The sequence below is a fragment of the Paramisgurnus dabryanus genome, chromosome 6 (assembly GCF_030506205.2).
Source record: "Paramisgurnus dabryanus chromosome 6, PD_genome_1.1, whole genome shotgun sequence".
Taxonomy (NCBI): domain Eukaryota; kingdom Metazoa; phylum Chordata; class Actinopteri; order Cypriniformes; family Cobitidae; genus Paramisgurnus; species Paramisgurnus dabryanus.
Window position 1 is genome coordinate 34,068,660 of NC_133342.1, and position 15,607 is coordinate 34,084,266.

Consider the following 15,607-nt stretch of genomic DNA (forward strand, 5'->3'; position numbering starts at 1 on the left):
TCAGTGTCATACGCTGATCATCCGTGAGTAGTCGAACACGCCTATTAGCTCCAACGTCTGTGTGCACGCCTATAGAGCGTGCGATCTGATTGGCCGCGGTGCGGAAGTCGTCAACTTTCTTGCAGCTCGAGCAGAAAACTTCCGACTTCCGAAGTGAAAAACAAACATACAGCTAAATTCTGCTAGCTAAGCATCACGGAAGCCATAAGTGTTTATCGCTATATTGTGGATCTCTCAGGCAAAGACAAGGTATTTCTGTATAAACTGTAATGTGATTGTATCAACCCATTTGTCAATTTAATAGCCAGCTTGCTCCTGGCAACCTGTGAAAGAGTTAGCTTTTATGCTATCTCTTTAAAACATTTGACCTGTATGCAAAGCTTGAATAACCCCCAAATGAGATGTGTTTAATTCGTCTATGACTGTTCTAAATTGAAAGATAAACATAAAGTTTTGTCTAATAATAAAGAATAGCCAAGTTACGTTACATAAGTATTTGCTGCATACCTTGAAATGAACCGGATAGCAAGCTAACTAACCTCGGAGTCGTATTCTTTATGTCAACTTTTGTTTCTAGACCGTATTTTAGCGAGACATGATAAGTCTTACTTGTATTATACACATAATCTGCTGTCACAACAGTATGAATGAATGTTGATTGAAACACATACAGTAGGTTGGAGCATTGATGATCAGGTGTAATGCATCAGTCCACCGCCCCACCATAAACACTTTCAAACTTTTCTATTTGAGTCTGCAAGTCTTAATCGAAGTGCTTTTTACTGTGAAAATACATAAAAAATACTACATATACTTGTATATATAATCATCAAGTGCATTTGAATTGGGTTTAAACACCATTCACAGTGTTTCTGTAGTTCAATAGGTAGCAAAGGTTGTGGGTTTGACTATCAGTGAACGAACACACATACTAATAAAACGTTTAACTTGAATGCAGTTTGGATAAATGTGCATGAATGTAAATTTAATTTATTCCTTCTGAAATGTATTTCAGGGCTCTTGGGATATATGTGAGTTATCTGGCTCAACCGCCCAGTTTTACCTGTGTTAGCCTCTCCATTGAGGATGACAATGGAAGAGATGAAGAATGAAGCTGAGACAAATTCGATAGTTTCTATGACTTTATATGCAGTCATGTACCCAGTCTTCAATGAGGTAATCAGATGTATGAATAAGTGGCCTGTACACATTTGTTAACTGTTCGCTGCATAGTGATATAAGTTGATATTTGATCAAGTCTGAGAGTATGATACACTGTTTACCGTGTTGTGTGATGTTGAGTTTTTTTTATCTAACAGTTGGGGGAAATAAACCTGTCAGCGGCACAGACGTTGCGGCAAGCATTTATAAAAGTAAGATCTTGTGATGTTAAGATTCAGTCTCAAGTGTTATCACTCCCAATCTAAGTGTGCTGAAACATTTGTGTATTTAGAGTAACTTCATGAAATCACTCTTACAGGTCATGTTTATTCATATGATAGTATATATTACTGTGTTTGTTTATATATGAGGAGCTCAGATGCGAAAGCCTCTGAAACGCTACCTCAGTCAAAAAAGAGATAAGGATATTAACCGAATGCTCTATGCAGGTATTCATCAAATACTTAAACTGCGCTTAATCCCGGCCTCAGGTCATTAAAAATACTGGTTTAGTCCATTAAAAGTCTGATAAAAAAAGTCTGATTCAGGGTTTTTGCATCCAAGCTTTTTCTATGTCTCATACTGTGTTTATGCCTCATAAGGCAGAGAAAGAAAACCCAGGGCTCACTCAGGACATCATCATAAAGATACTGGAGAAAAAGAATGTAGAGATCAACTTTACAGAGTCACTACTGCGCATGGCAGCAGATGATGTGGAGGGTAAGAATACGCACATCTGCATCTGAAATCGCCTACTTTCATATTATAGAGTAGGCGAAAATTTGTATGTGAGGCGAGTATGTTCAAATATAGTTGTTGAAAAGTATGGCTACGTTTTTTAGTATGCATTCGTTGGACACTTTACTGTCCCGTGACACCACACAAGCTGAGGAGCCACCAAATTCAAAAAGTGAATGTAATAAAAATACAGGAAATCTTGGGACCTGACGGCGCTTTAAAGGTAAACGCCACAGTTTTTTAAAAATATTTTACTATGTTCTTACCTCAACTTAGACAAATTAATACATCTTTTTCCAATGCGTGCACTTAATCATTGTACAGCATGTCGTAAATGTGTTGGCATTTAGCCTAGCCCAATTCATTCCTTAGGATCCAAACAGGGATGAATTTAGAAGAGAACTATATTGTATGGCGGAAGAGCACTTAGTTTGCAGCACTTCGACCTCGGCTTCAGTAACATCAACACTCCTGACTACTCCCCCTCTCGCTCAAACTTCCGTCAATATTAGGGCGGCCGAGGTCAAAGTGCTGCAAACTAAGTGCTCTAACGTCATACAATATAGTTCTCATTTTTATCCACTTAAAAAATCGCCACGTTTTATTTTGTGCCACCATACTTAATAGGGCTGGGTATCGATTCAGATGTTCCAGATCGATTCGATTTCGATTCACAAGCTATCGATTCGATTCCGATTCTCGGTTAAATTTTCGATTCCGGTTCTCGGGTAGGTTTTTATACTCGATTCTCGATTCAACTCAATGAATATAGATTTAATACACATACTATATTAATAAAAAAGAACTGTGAACAGCAGTTTACAAGTGGGTAATTAATAAAAAGAAATTAAAAGCCACAACACGAAATTGCTTGCGAAATCTAAAATGCTTCCATTCCTCAATTCAATGTTTGCGGAAATAAATATGAAAAAAAAATCGATTCTGCTCTTTGAGAATCGATTTTTAATCGACCACGTTTTAAAAAAACGATTAATCGAAAAATAATACTTAATCATGTAACAGTCTTTAAATAGGGAAAACATGGAAGTGTTTGGTGGCTTCTAAATTCATCCCTGTTTGGATCCTAAGGAATTAATGGGGCTAGGCTAAATGCTAACACATTCCCGACGCGCTGTACAAAGAATAAGTGCACGCATTGAAAAAAGAAAGGTATGTATTTATTCATCTAAGTTGAGGTCAGAACATAGTAAAATATTGAAAAACTGTGGTGTTTTCCTTTAAGTGATTTAGATACCAAGAAATGTGATTTAGTTGTACTTATAGTCCACGTGATTTATTGTAATTACATCAAAGTTTAAATGACATGGAGGAAGCAGTATATATACTGCACTCACACATACTGTTTTACGAAAAAAGCAGTAGGTACTTCATCTGATTCAGTCATAGTATGCGATTTCAGACCCAGCTATAATCGGTTTTTGCCAGCAGCCTTCATTTATTGTATACTGAACAGCACTGCAGTAACACTTGAAATATTTATGTGTAAAACAACAGTGTATCTTCCTCACGCATTTCACAGAGTACTTGATTGAAAGACCAGAGCAGGAATTTCACGACCTGAATGAGAAGGCAAGAGCCCTCAAACAGATCTTGAGCAGAATCCCAGATGAGATCAACGACAGGGTGCGCTTTCTACAAACCATAAAGTGAGCATCTTCTCCTTTTAAAGAAACCGTTGACTAAGATCAGATAATGACATTCGATTAAATATTTGTTGTTGAACTATCCCTTTAAAGATCTGGGGTGATAATTGAATGGTAAAACTCTCTATAGATCATGACACTTAACCCTGGGTCTCTCCAGAGGGATGGACCCTGTTACAAGTGCACACGCAAGTCACTTTGGATTAAAGCATCTGCTATGTACTTACTAGAGTAATGATCACCCACTAACTATTTAAATCTCTTGGAGCCTATAGATTTTTCTTCCTTATAGCTTTGCATAGTCTAGTGATTTAGCTTTAATCAGTTAGCCAACAATGAACTGACTACACAGTCTCACATGGCTAACATTTACGTGAATGCAGGAGATGACAAAATGTGAAAGATCTGTATACATTTTAATAGGGCTCATTTCAGACTTCAGAGTCTGACTGCTGAGTCAGTGCTTCACCAGTCATAAATGTATTCATCACTTCCGACCTCTCTCTGATTTCCACAGAGACATAGCCAGTGCTATAAAGGAACTGCTGGACACAGTCAACAATGTGTTTAAGAAATATCAGTATCAGAATCGCAGGGTAAGTCTGTCAGAAACAGTGAGGAAACTGTTTGTGATTATTTAAGTAGTGACTTGGAATTGCCTTTGTCAAGTTTCAAGTTTGTGACTAAAATTAAAATGGTTAATATAAAATTTATTTTTTCTAGGCACTTGAACACCAAAAGAAAGAATTTGTGAAGTACTCCAAAAGCTTCAGTGATACGCTGAAAACGTACTTCAAAGATGGAAAGTAAGCAAACGGGCAGTAACAGATATGTAATGATCATGTTAAAGCAATACTGTAGCCACATATCACCCTTAAGCAGTCCGAGATAAATATGTCTATAATCCTTCAGACAAACACATTTGAATTTATTTTAGTTAATGACCTTGCTTTTCCAAGCTTAATAATGGGAGAAAACAGGGATCTGGAACGATTTCTAACTTTGAAGCACAAAAAAAGTGCATCCATCCTTCACAGAAGTAATCCACACAGATCCAAGAGGTTAATAAGGGTCTTTTGGGGGTAATCGATGCAATATGGCAAGAAAAATATCCATGTTTTAAACTTTATAAACTATAATAACTAGCTTCTGGTAACGACGCCATCTTGGACTCGCACGTTTGGCGCATGTTTTTAATTGTTTCCAATGAAAGCTCTGCGTTTTTCAAATAAGCCAGCAGCTAGAATTTTTTTTCCGCACTGAAAGCTGGCGCTCGGCGGTTTTAGATTCAACTTTGGGTGAAAAGTTCCGCTCGTCAATGCCAGTTCTCACACGCCCGTCCAATCACAGTGGAGGAGGGGCTGGACAAGTATCACAACAACCAATCGGCTCACAGCTCAAGTATCACAGCTTCCAAAGTGCTCGGCTGAAGAAAGCTGGCGCTCAGATGAAAAAACAGCTGACATTCGGCATCCTCTAGGCGTTTTCAGACGCGTATAAAAGCTTTGGTGTGTCCCGCCCCTTACTGCGCAATGTACCCATGGCGCCATTACCGGAATATTTGCAGAAATATAATATAGGGATATTTTCTTACACAATTGCATCGATTACCTGCAGAAGACCTTTATAGACCCTTTGGAGCCTTGTAGATTACCTCTGTGAATGACGGATGCACTTTTTATGGGTTTAAAGTCAGAAGTTTTTACCTGATCCCTGTTTTCTACCAATATAAACTTGGAAGAGCAAGGACATTCACTAAATCAACTCCAAATGGGGTTGTCTGAAAAATCATGGACAAACGTATCTCGGATTGCTTGAGGGTGAGTAAATCATGAGGTAATTTTGATATTTGGCTGGAGTATTCCTTTAAATGGACACCTGATAGTATCCTGATCTTTCATGTTTTTTTTCTCACCTCGCAGGGCAATAAACGTTTTCAACAGTGCCAACAGGCTAATCCACCAAACTAACTTGATACTACGAACCTTCAAAACCGTCGCATAAGAGACAAAGTTGTCATGTATGCAGGGATGCGAAATCAAGATGTATGCTGGGATATGGAAGCAGTTATATGTAATCATCTTTTAAACTATAATTTATAAACTTTGCCTCATTTGAAGGAAGTTGGAATGAGGAGTTCAAGACAAAATGTTATTTTTCCTCCTATCTTAATAATCATAATTTCATGACTCTTCTTGACGTCATTATGTTCCAGTCACATGAAAGCCAAAAGACTTTACGCCTTAAAGTGTCATTCAGCATTCCATATACGAACGTGTAAATATTGGTATTCATTATTTGACATTCAGGCATAATGAATGAGAAATTTAAATGATGTATTTAACAGATATTTGGTTATAAATGTTCAATAAATAGTTTCCAAATGTTGAAATTTTTAATATTCTCTGTCCTTGGAGCTTTTGATTTATTCACAAAAAAAGATGCACAAAGGAATAAAAAAATGGTTTCTTTTGAACTCTCGCAATGTCCATTACAAATCAGAGTTAATGGAATAGTTGTTTGCGTTTAAGTGGATATTAAATGATCTATGTAATGAGTAAAGACAGGAGAAGCTGAGTATAATGTAATTGTGTAGCATGACTTCATCATAATAGTATTTTTATCTAAAAGACAGAATATATTCTATCCTTTAAAGTCTTAAAAACATTTTTACCTGAAGGCATACTTGAAATGAGTTATTTGAACAAAAATGTACCCAGCGAGCAATGGCCGTCATTTGACCGTCTAGAGAGGGAATAAATAACTCACTTCTAGCCAAAATAAACTTGAATTTGGTTACATTTTGCAATAACTTGTAAGATGTACTGTATGATATTCCATCATGTAAGCAAAGTCAACAATGATTATAAGTTTTTTGGTTTCATTACATTTCCTCTGACAGCCCAAATTTTGCCTTGTTTAAGCCTAGACATCTGGGCTGTGTTTAGACAGCTATTTGACGTCTTTTAAAGGGACACTCCAAATGTTTTTGAAAATAGTCTATTTTTCCAGCTCCCCTAGAGTTAAACATTTGATTTTTACCTTTTTGGAATCCATTCAGCTGATCTCCAGGGCCTGGCGGTACCACTTTTAACATAGCTTAGCATAATCCATTGAATCTGATAATTTCCCCTGCTATTGAAAGTAACCAAGGGGACTATTTTTGGGCACTGTGTAATATCATTGTGTCCCTTTAAATGCAAAATTGCTTGTTGGGGTAATGCCTTATAATGAATAGTGCCAACAAAATTTATGTTCTTGCAACCATGCATTTAAAATGTTTTGGAAATTGATGACTGAATGAAGAAAAAAAAGTCCAGATTCAGAATAAATGATAAATATTAAGAACTCAAGAAGCTGCTTGATAAAATGACACAAGTACCTTTTATTTTTACAAATTGCAAGCGAAGTCACTACACTGAAGATAAAACGTAATCGTTATAAGTTATTTTGGATATTTTTAGTCAAAAAAATTCCCATAGTTGCACGTGATGAGTTTACTATTGTTGTAAAATGTGTACAAAAATAAAAGAATAATATAACCTTAAATAATTCATAATTTAAGTCCAAGTCGACATTCATGGAATATTAATATGTATCATCCTATGTAGGCAGGTTTTCTTCTCCAGTTTTTTGTGTGTTGAAATCCATAATACGAAAGCATAAGTGACTGCCAAGGCGGGGCGACAGCGAACCATTTATTACCGACTCTAAATAGAAAGCCCAAGGCCCACACAGACACATTACTGCTGCTGCTGTAATAATAACTAATGATGCTCTTTTAGGCTCAGCGATTCGTCTGGTGAATACTGTTTTGTCTGATTTTGTTGAAAAGCTTTGCGGCAGATTGATCAGTTATAGAGACTCATTGATTGGAAATGTCAGCAGGGAAGCCTGTCTGTGTTGATTATGGCATTCAAACACACTTCCCACCTGTCGATATAATACTCAGGTTAAAGGGTCAGCATGGGCTCTGCCCTATGTCTGGTAAAGCAACTGTTATAGGCGGTGAAACAGCGTGTGGTCTGACCTTTCAGAGAATTTTGTTTCACTTGTTTAGCGTCTATATACTTAGGGGTGGTACCCCAAAATTTGGTCATTAATTACTCAGCCTCAAGTTGTTCTAAGCCTGTATAAGTTTCCTTCTTTTGTTGAACACAACAGAAGATATTTTGATAAATGATGGTAAGCACACAGTTGACGTATCCATTTGCTTCCATAGTAGGAAAAACAAACACTATGGAAGTCAATAGGTGTTGCTAACTGTGCGTGATCTCTATGATCAAAATATCTTCTTTTGTGTTCAACAGAATGAAAAAAAAAACTCACACAGGTTACAGCATGAGGGTGAGTTAATGATGACAGAATTTTCATTTTTGGGTGAACTATCCCTTTAATGTGCATGTTCTCTGAACATGGGGAACAGGGAAACTGTAAACATATGTTTCTAGACCACCGGAAAAGCCTTTTTTATGAACCAGTTTGACATGTGACATGGGAAAGCCAGGCGGCTGACACGGTCTCATCCACTGCCTGCTTTAATAGCCCTCATCATAATAAGTGCTTGTTATAGAATAAAAGCCTCGCTGAGAGTTGATGGTTCTGAAGTACAAATTCTATTTCATTTTCTAAAGTGCGCTTTGCCTTCAGAATTCTGTATTTAAATCAAAGTCATTTCAGTCAAAATCTCCAATTTAATTTAAACGCAATGTTTGATATTCTCGCCAAGCTCTCCAGTCTTTTGGATTCAGGAAAACATGCAGACAATAATGCGGAATGCCCACAAGCCAGTGCAGCATTAGCATGTAAAATGGTCCGAGTTTAATGAGCATTTACTAGGGACGGCTTTGTTTTTGTCTGCATTCTCAGAATAGCACAATGAATGTTTACACAGAATTCACTCTTTAAATAGATTTTTTAATGTCAGTGTGGATCATCTATGATAGGGTTTTTCAAACCTTTTAACAAGATCTTGTGTGGCGAGATAAAAATGTCACAGGATTTCTCATGGAGGTGAAATGCGATGTCGTGAAATCAGCATTAAGTAAAGGCCGTTTCTCAATCCAAAGGTTGTAGCCTGCGGAGGTCACATGCAGGGTGCATATGTAATCAAACCTGGTTTATTTAAGAAAACTGACTATTACATTCGCAAGTCATGAGCATATTAAACAATTTACTATTAACTAAGAATAACAGTCAACTTTATAATTGTTAATATTCTGAAACAAGAAAGTCTTGATCAGTATTGGGGGTAAACGCATTATTATGTAATAATATTACTTTTCTGAGGTAACGAGTAAGTAATGCAAGTTACTTTTTTGTTTAATTAATTTGAAAAAAAAAAAATATGTACTGAATTAAACTGAACGTAGTCACATTATGCACTCTATGCATACATGCCTGTGTCAGAACAGTTGAAATCTCAGAAACTGAGATGGCAGGCCAGAGCTCAACATTTTTGTGGTGAAATATGCAATTTCTGAATGCAGAACTTTTCAGTCTGCAAGGCCTAAAAGAGATTAAGCCTCAGCCAAGAAAAAGTAATGCAAAAGTAACGCAAGCATTACTTTCCATGAAAAGTAACGCAATTAGTTACTTTTTTTGGGAGTAACTTAATATTGTAATGCATTACTTTTAAAAGTAACTTTCCCCAAAACTGGTCTTGATGCTGTATGCAGCCTAGAAATGCGACCTCCGGAGGCTGCAGCCTTCGCATTGAGATACGGCCAAAGTCTGATCGAGATACGTTGTGTTTGGTTTGTCTGCTGATCATTTACATGTATAATTATTTCTGCATGTTCTTGCTCAAGAAAGTGGCTGTATCATTTCTATTGTAAAGAATTGTACAAATATTATGGATTTAAATGTTGTATGGCCAAAACTAAGCACTTTCTCAATCTAAAAAAAAGCAAAAAAAGCACTCGTCTTCTGCAGGCATTTGTTATAATACATATAAACATACAAATACAAATATAGTAATTTGTATAATAAAACCATGTGTTTAATTGTTTTTGCTACCAATTATTATTACATCATCGTTTTTACATGCCATTTTAAAGGTTATTTCTCACTTACAATATACAAAATTACATATACATATACAATTACTTAGTTAAAGGTGCCATAGAATGTAAAACTGTATTTAGCTACACTGTAAAAAAATTCCGTAGAAATTGCAGCTGGATTGCCGGTAATATACCGTAGATTTAAATTTATATTTTTAACTGGCAACATTTTGTTCAAAGTTAAATGAACATTAAACATTTACAAGTCTTTGTCTTTATAGAGTAAAACTAAAAAACAGCATCAAGCAAAACATTCTGGGAAACAAAAAACATAAAAAGGTTGATAATGACTTATGGTTCCCAGAATGCTTTTCATGAGGCTGTTATTGTATAGTTTTATTCTGTAAAGATAAATACTTGTTAATATTTAAAATTGATTGAACTTTGAACAAATTCTTGCCAGTAAATTACATAAATGTAAATCTACGGTAAATTACCGGCAACCCAGCTGCAATAACATTGTAATTTCTACAGAATTTTTTTACAGTGTAGGGATAGATGAATAATAAGTTCTGTACATGGTAATGATATATCATGAGCCTCAAACATGATTGTTTCCTCCTTTTTATGTAAACCTCGTGTATGCAAAAGACTGGTGGAAAACAGGACAATGTCAACTAAGGGTGTCACGATTTCGATTTTAAATCGATATGGAACGAAATTAAGTCACACCCTCGAACTTCGAATTAAAAAATGGGATCGTCGATGCTGCCAAGCGGGGGAAAAAACTCTCAGAGATTTATATTCTAAACACGAGGGATGTATTGCTACAACTCCTTGAAATGCATATCATAAACAGGATTACTACCTAGTGATCAGACTTCGGACAGAGCGCAGCTCTCTGCACATGGGCGAGAGTGAGCGAGGAGCCAAGATGCAGCAGGTTATATTTTAAACAAAAGGGATAGTTTGCCTCAGCTCGCATGAAACGCATAAAACTGAACAAATACGTAAGGTTTACTACTTTAGTTTATGTTAAGACTTCGGACAGATGCGAGAGCGCATGCAAGTGAGACAGAGAGAAGCGCAGCTGCTTATGACGCACAAGTCATGTGCGTGTGCGTGCAAGAAGGAATCCTACAAGCTTTCTTGCGTAAAGTAAATTCCACAAACCCTGCAATGTGCATGTTAATATGAAATTATAATAATAATAAATAATAATGGCATAGCATTTTTATCTTAAAAAAAATTAGAATCGAATCGAATAGTGACTTTAGAATCGAAAATCTAATTGAATCGAGGATGTGAAGAATCGTGACATCCCTAATGTCAACATAACACTGCCTGTGACGTTACAGTCGAGATGTACGCCCCCAACATTACATTACACATTAAATTAGTTTTTAGTTAAAGTACAATGTTGTTACAATGCTAAAAACAAGTTTGGGACTGCCGAGTTAGCACTATATGCTAGTTAATGCTATATGCTAACATTAAGACTGAAGTTCTACTATTGTCGTTACAGTTACGTTTTGCAGGTCCATGCTGAAAAAACACAAACTTACCACTCAGAAACGTCCATTACCAATCTCCAAATAATTAATAATTCTGGATTTTTATCTGTTACAGGCTCAAACATTAGATCTGTTTACACACACACACATACACACACACAAAGCTTATGTGTGATTTCAGTTTCCCTTTTATACATTTTATCATTTAGGATTTCTTAAAAAGTGTAAAAATCTCATCTTGTTCTTGTGAATCCAATCTCGTGTCTCATCACACCCCTACCATTTACACAGTGTGATATATTTCATACAGTTGTGTACTTACATTTTCCCAAATGTTCCCTAAGGATTTGTAAATTCAGAGAGATTCCTATTTTTAATAATTGCTTATCCCTTGTCATTCTCGCATTTGAAGTAATATCTGAGCTATACTTGGTTTCAGCTTTTAGAAACTATGGCAACAAGAGTGGTCAAATGCAGACATGGTGATTATACAGCACCTAGCACACAGCTGTCATTACAATGGCTTAAATAATGTTATCAAGGTAATAAAACTATTATAACTGTAATGTGTCCGAAATAGCCCCCTATATACCCTTAAAAGTAAACTATTTGATATTATAATTGGAATGAATTAATTATTTGCATCAACTCACGAACCCCCTGCTATTCCCTCGAACCCAAGTTTGAGAAACCCTGGGTTAGTTTTGTTATGATGACGTTCATTTATTCCGGGATATTTAGAAGCGTGCTTGACCACCGAGGTTTTTCGATCATTTTCCGAGGTACATTTCATGTCGGTTATCTCCGTTCAATCATAGATTGGTTTTTAGATGAAACTCTCCCGGTCTCTTTCCAGGATGTTAAGAGCCGTGTGATTCCCTGCTGATGCCACTGATGGAGGATGCACTTTAATGGTGAAGTGGGACCTCCTCACACCATTAGTTATCATAGCAACATGCTTGATTGATGTGTGCTGCTGAGTGCCTGTTTATTTTTGCAAGTCAGAAAGGGTGCAGGCGGCAGGTGGCCTACTGTAACCCAGGTCATTAAAATGCAAGAATCTTGCAATCCCCAGGTATCTGTGTACTCTTCCATGAAATTAAAATTGTTGTTGAACCATGGATTAACTTGGGGAGAGGTAATTGAATACAGCCGCATAGGTACATTCGGCATATAGCGGCCTGTACCCTGCCTACTGTCTCGGCGCATGACATACATTTAAGGGCATGTTGTTTATTATTAATGCCAACCTCGCTCATTGTGCAATAGGTGATAAATAAACCACAGTTTTTATAACAGGTAACATGAATCTTTGTTTATGTCCACGTCTGGTTTGCTCTCATGAACGCCAAGAGATTTGGTATTTAAAATGCTAAGCAAGTCATGAATTATTCAAGCTTCTTTCCACAGCCATGGAAAGGTGTGTGTGTGTTTGATAGTGGCCATGTACTGTATATGTAACTACATTCCCATTATCTTCCCATCTCAGCCACTGGATGCCAGTATAGTACTGGCAGAGGAACCTCATAGTAGGGTTTTCATGTTTAAATTTCTCTAGTCTGCCTATTAGTACCACGATTAAAATATTTAAGCTAGTTACGGACATGCTGCAAGTCGTAGGCCTACAGTAAAATCCAGACACAGATACTTTATAAGTCAACCGTGATATCACTATGCTCAAAATGTTGGTGGCAGTGAAGTATCAACTACTTTATACTATCATCAGCTTGTCAAATTTCCCAAGCACTTCCGAGGCAATCTTCAACACGGCTCTGTTCCCACCTGTCATAACGCAGTACCCCTCATAAGCCGAAGGGTGAAAATTCACTCAAAGAACGTACCTGTAATTGTGTCAAAATACATGTTTGAGCAGAACTGCTACAGATGTATTATTTTCCCGCGTCACCGTTCCAACACCTCCATAATTTGCCTGTGAACTTTACCTCAGTAACGTACAGAACAGCCTCTGAATTTTTAGAAACAAAGACCTTTACAGGGCTGAGCGGAGAAGGAATAAATTTGCCTACCCATCTTTTATCACATTTAGCGAAGTGGTTTTTCCATTTCTTCCGACTCGGTCCACGAGGACAGCTGTTTCTTATGCAGGGGCGGCGTGGGTCACAACACTGATATTTCAGTTGGTCAGATGTCTGATAACACAAGGCGAGCCCGCTGGGGTTGCTTTCATTATTGCGTCTAAAGCACAATAGAGGAAATCCTCTCTCCAGACTCGCCTTTAAAAGGTTTATCTTAATAACGTGTTTGGGGAGAGGTCGGAGGTCAGCCGGGCTCCTGGCAATTCTCCGTTGCAAATCACTTCAGAGATGCAGCCCATACTTTATGGACACCAGCTGATAAGGATTTTCGGTATATGCGCCTCCCAAGATACAAAATTTGAATATTTGAAGGCACACGCATTAAATATACATCATCTCGGTAAGCGTGACCACGAGCGCGCTGCAGCTAGTCATTCGGCGCACATCACGCAGTTGCCGATGGCTCAAGAGTACATGTGTTTAATTAAACTGAACTGCAGTAGATTACATGGCAACCACTTTAGGTTTGAATTAGTAATGTGTGTTAATTATTCATGGTGCGACGGCTGCTGGAAGATTGGAGATCTGGGCGCCTTCCCGACACCGATGCGATACTTCGCCCCGGCATATCGGGCATCTCCTGGTGTCTGTGCACGAGCGCCGTGGGCTGGTTTTAATTGCATCAACCATCGCCTACAGTCAGAGTATAGCGGGCAGGGAGCGCCCCCTCTTTCTGCTTAATGTCTGAGATGCTTTTAAAAGTTGTAGGTCCCTGTGCGTCAGCTGAGTCATTATGCCGGGCAGCGCCTCTCTCTGTGGCTTTGCACATTTTCTGTGCATTGACGTTCTTTTATCTCTCCTCCTCTTTCCCCTGCCTGCTGTTTGCTCCAGTAATGGAGAAGCTTGATCAATTCCTGCTCTTTCTCTTCTGCAAAAATGCATCATGATATTGTTTATTGTGTAGAGCAACGGGCAGATGGATTCTTATCTGCTAGAGGATCTTGTCCTTCGTGACGGGCTGTAAAATTGAATAATATTCCCAAACCTTCAAACCTATTATTTTTCATACAGTAGTTATAAACGACAGCTTTACTGTGAATTTATACGTATGCTTTATTCAGCGTCTGGAAGAAAATAGCCTTGCGATTCTAGATACGGATTCACAAGGGCTGAATAAGATCACCATAAGCACAAGGCAAATAAACATTGCAAGAACAATGCTACTGCGTTGAAGAAACCTCACATGATTCTTTTACAGCCGAATTGATATCAATATTTACTGTAGAGTTAAAGTGGACTCGTATGCGTGAATGTATAGGGCTGAAAACATAAACAATATTATTTGCGTTTCGACTTTCTCTGCAAAGACAAAAAAAGTAGTTTGCATTTGAAACCGTGCTCTTGAAGCACTAGGTAAAAAGTGAAAATAGTTGTGTCTCCTGTGCATCAGTGCTGGAATAAATGAATGGGTAAGTAGTTTGTTTGTTGGGCTTTTGCTCTGTAGTATTGTGAAGCACCTCTCTCTGTAAATTAGGTCCCAGTGGAGCAGTGCATCACGAACCCTTGCACTGATTGTGCGGCTAAAGCTTCACCAACCTACCTAACTACACTCCATTTGCACCAAAGGATCAATTCTGACCACAGACCTTTTCATTTCATTTTTCTCATTTCTGTTTTGCATTTTATTACACGGGTCTTCCCCTCAGAGGATATTAACTGTACATAGCATGACTTCTACCAAGGTTTGCGAGATACCACATACACCTATGTTTTGATGATGTCCACACTGAGATTCATGTTATCTGTAAGATTTCACTCCCAAGAGTTTCTTCCATTGTATAAGGACTTCATTCTTGGCTTAATGGGATGTCAGTTTGGCCTCACGGGACAACCTATGCAGCCTATCGCAACATCTACAATCCTTCAGAGCACAGAGAAAGAGAGAAAAATGAATATGCCAAGGCTGCAGTTGGGGATGATGAATTGTATTTCCAAGAGATATGCAGACAATTTACCTGGGTATTGTGGTGCTTATGGCTTCATGTCTTATGTTCTTTTGCGTTCCGCTGTGTTTTATGCGTGTTCGTGGCTCGGCACATTTTGTAAGAAATGGTCGATCTCTTGTGGCTTATCAATTTCACAGACGACTGAGTCAGGCTTGCGCGCGTTCTCCAGTGTCTTGCTCTGTATATTCCTCGGCAAATGGGTTGGAGGATTAGTTGATGCAATCGGTTAATACAGTGCTCTGTGCTGCAGCAATCCTCGCCGGCTCTCTCCACTGCAGAATCCCTCAACAATGACCAAAGAAAAGTAAACTTGTTCGAAGCAGTATAGCTTACATTTTACTCCTGTCGCACGCGGTTCCAAATAGGACAGAAGATCCTAGAATTCAGTCTGCAGAAATATCTAATCTTAGTGAGTGATTTATTTTTACCTCAATGTTCTGATCCCATTCTTATTGCCTTCAAGATAAATACTTTCCTCTGACC

General features: G+C 37.9%; 1 protein-coding gene across 1 annotated transcript; it reads left to right on the top strand.

The window, feature by feature from the left end:
* The first annotated feature begins 97 nt into the window (after positions 1–97).
* pdcd10b (programmed cell death 10b) lies at positions 98–5,962 on the top strand. The gene is made up of 8 exons (XM_065277194.2): positions 98–249; positions 1,016–1,176; positions 1,320–1,373; positions 1,764–1,881; positions 3,440–3,566; positions 4,081–4,159; positions 4,287–4,369; positions 5,486–5,962. Exons 2-8 carry the CDS (start codon positions 1,087–1,089, stop codon positions 5,565–5,567), a joined length of 633 nt encoding a protein of 210 aa, XP_065133266.1. The 5' UTR covers positions 98–249; positions 1,016–1,086; the 3' UTR covers positions 5,568–5,962.
* The last annotated feature ends 9,645 nt before the right edge of the window (positions 5,963–15,607 follow it).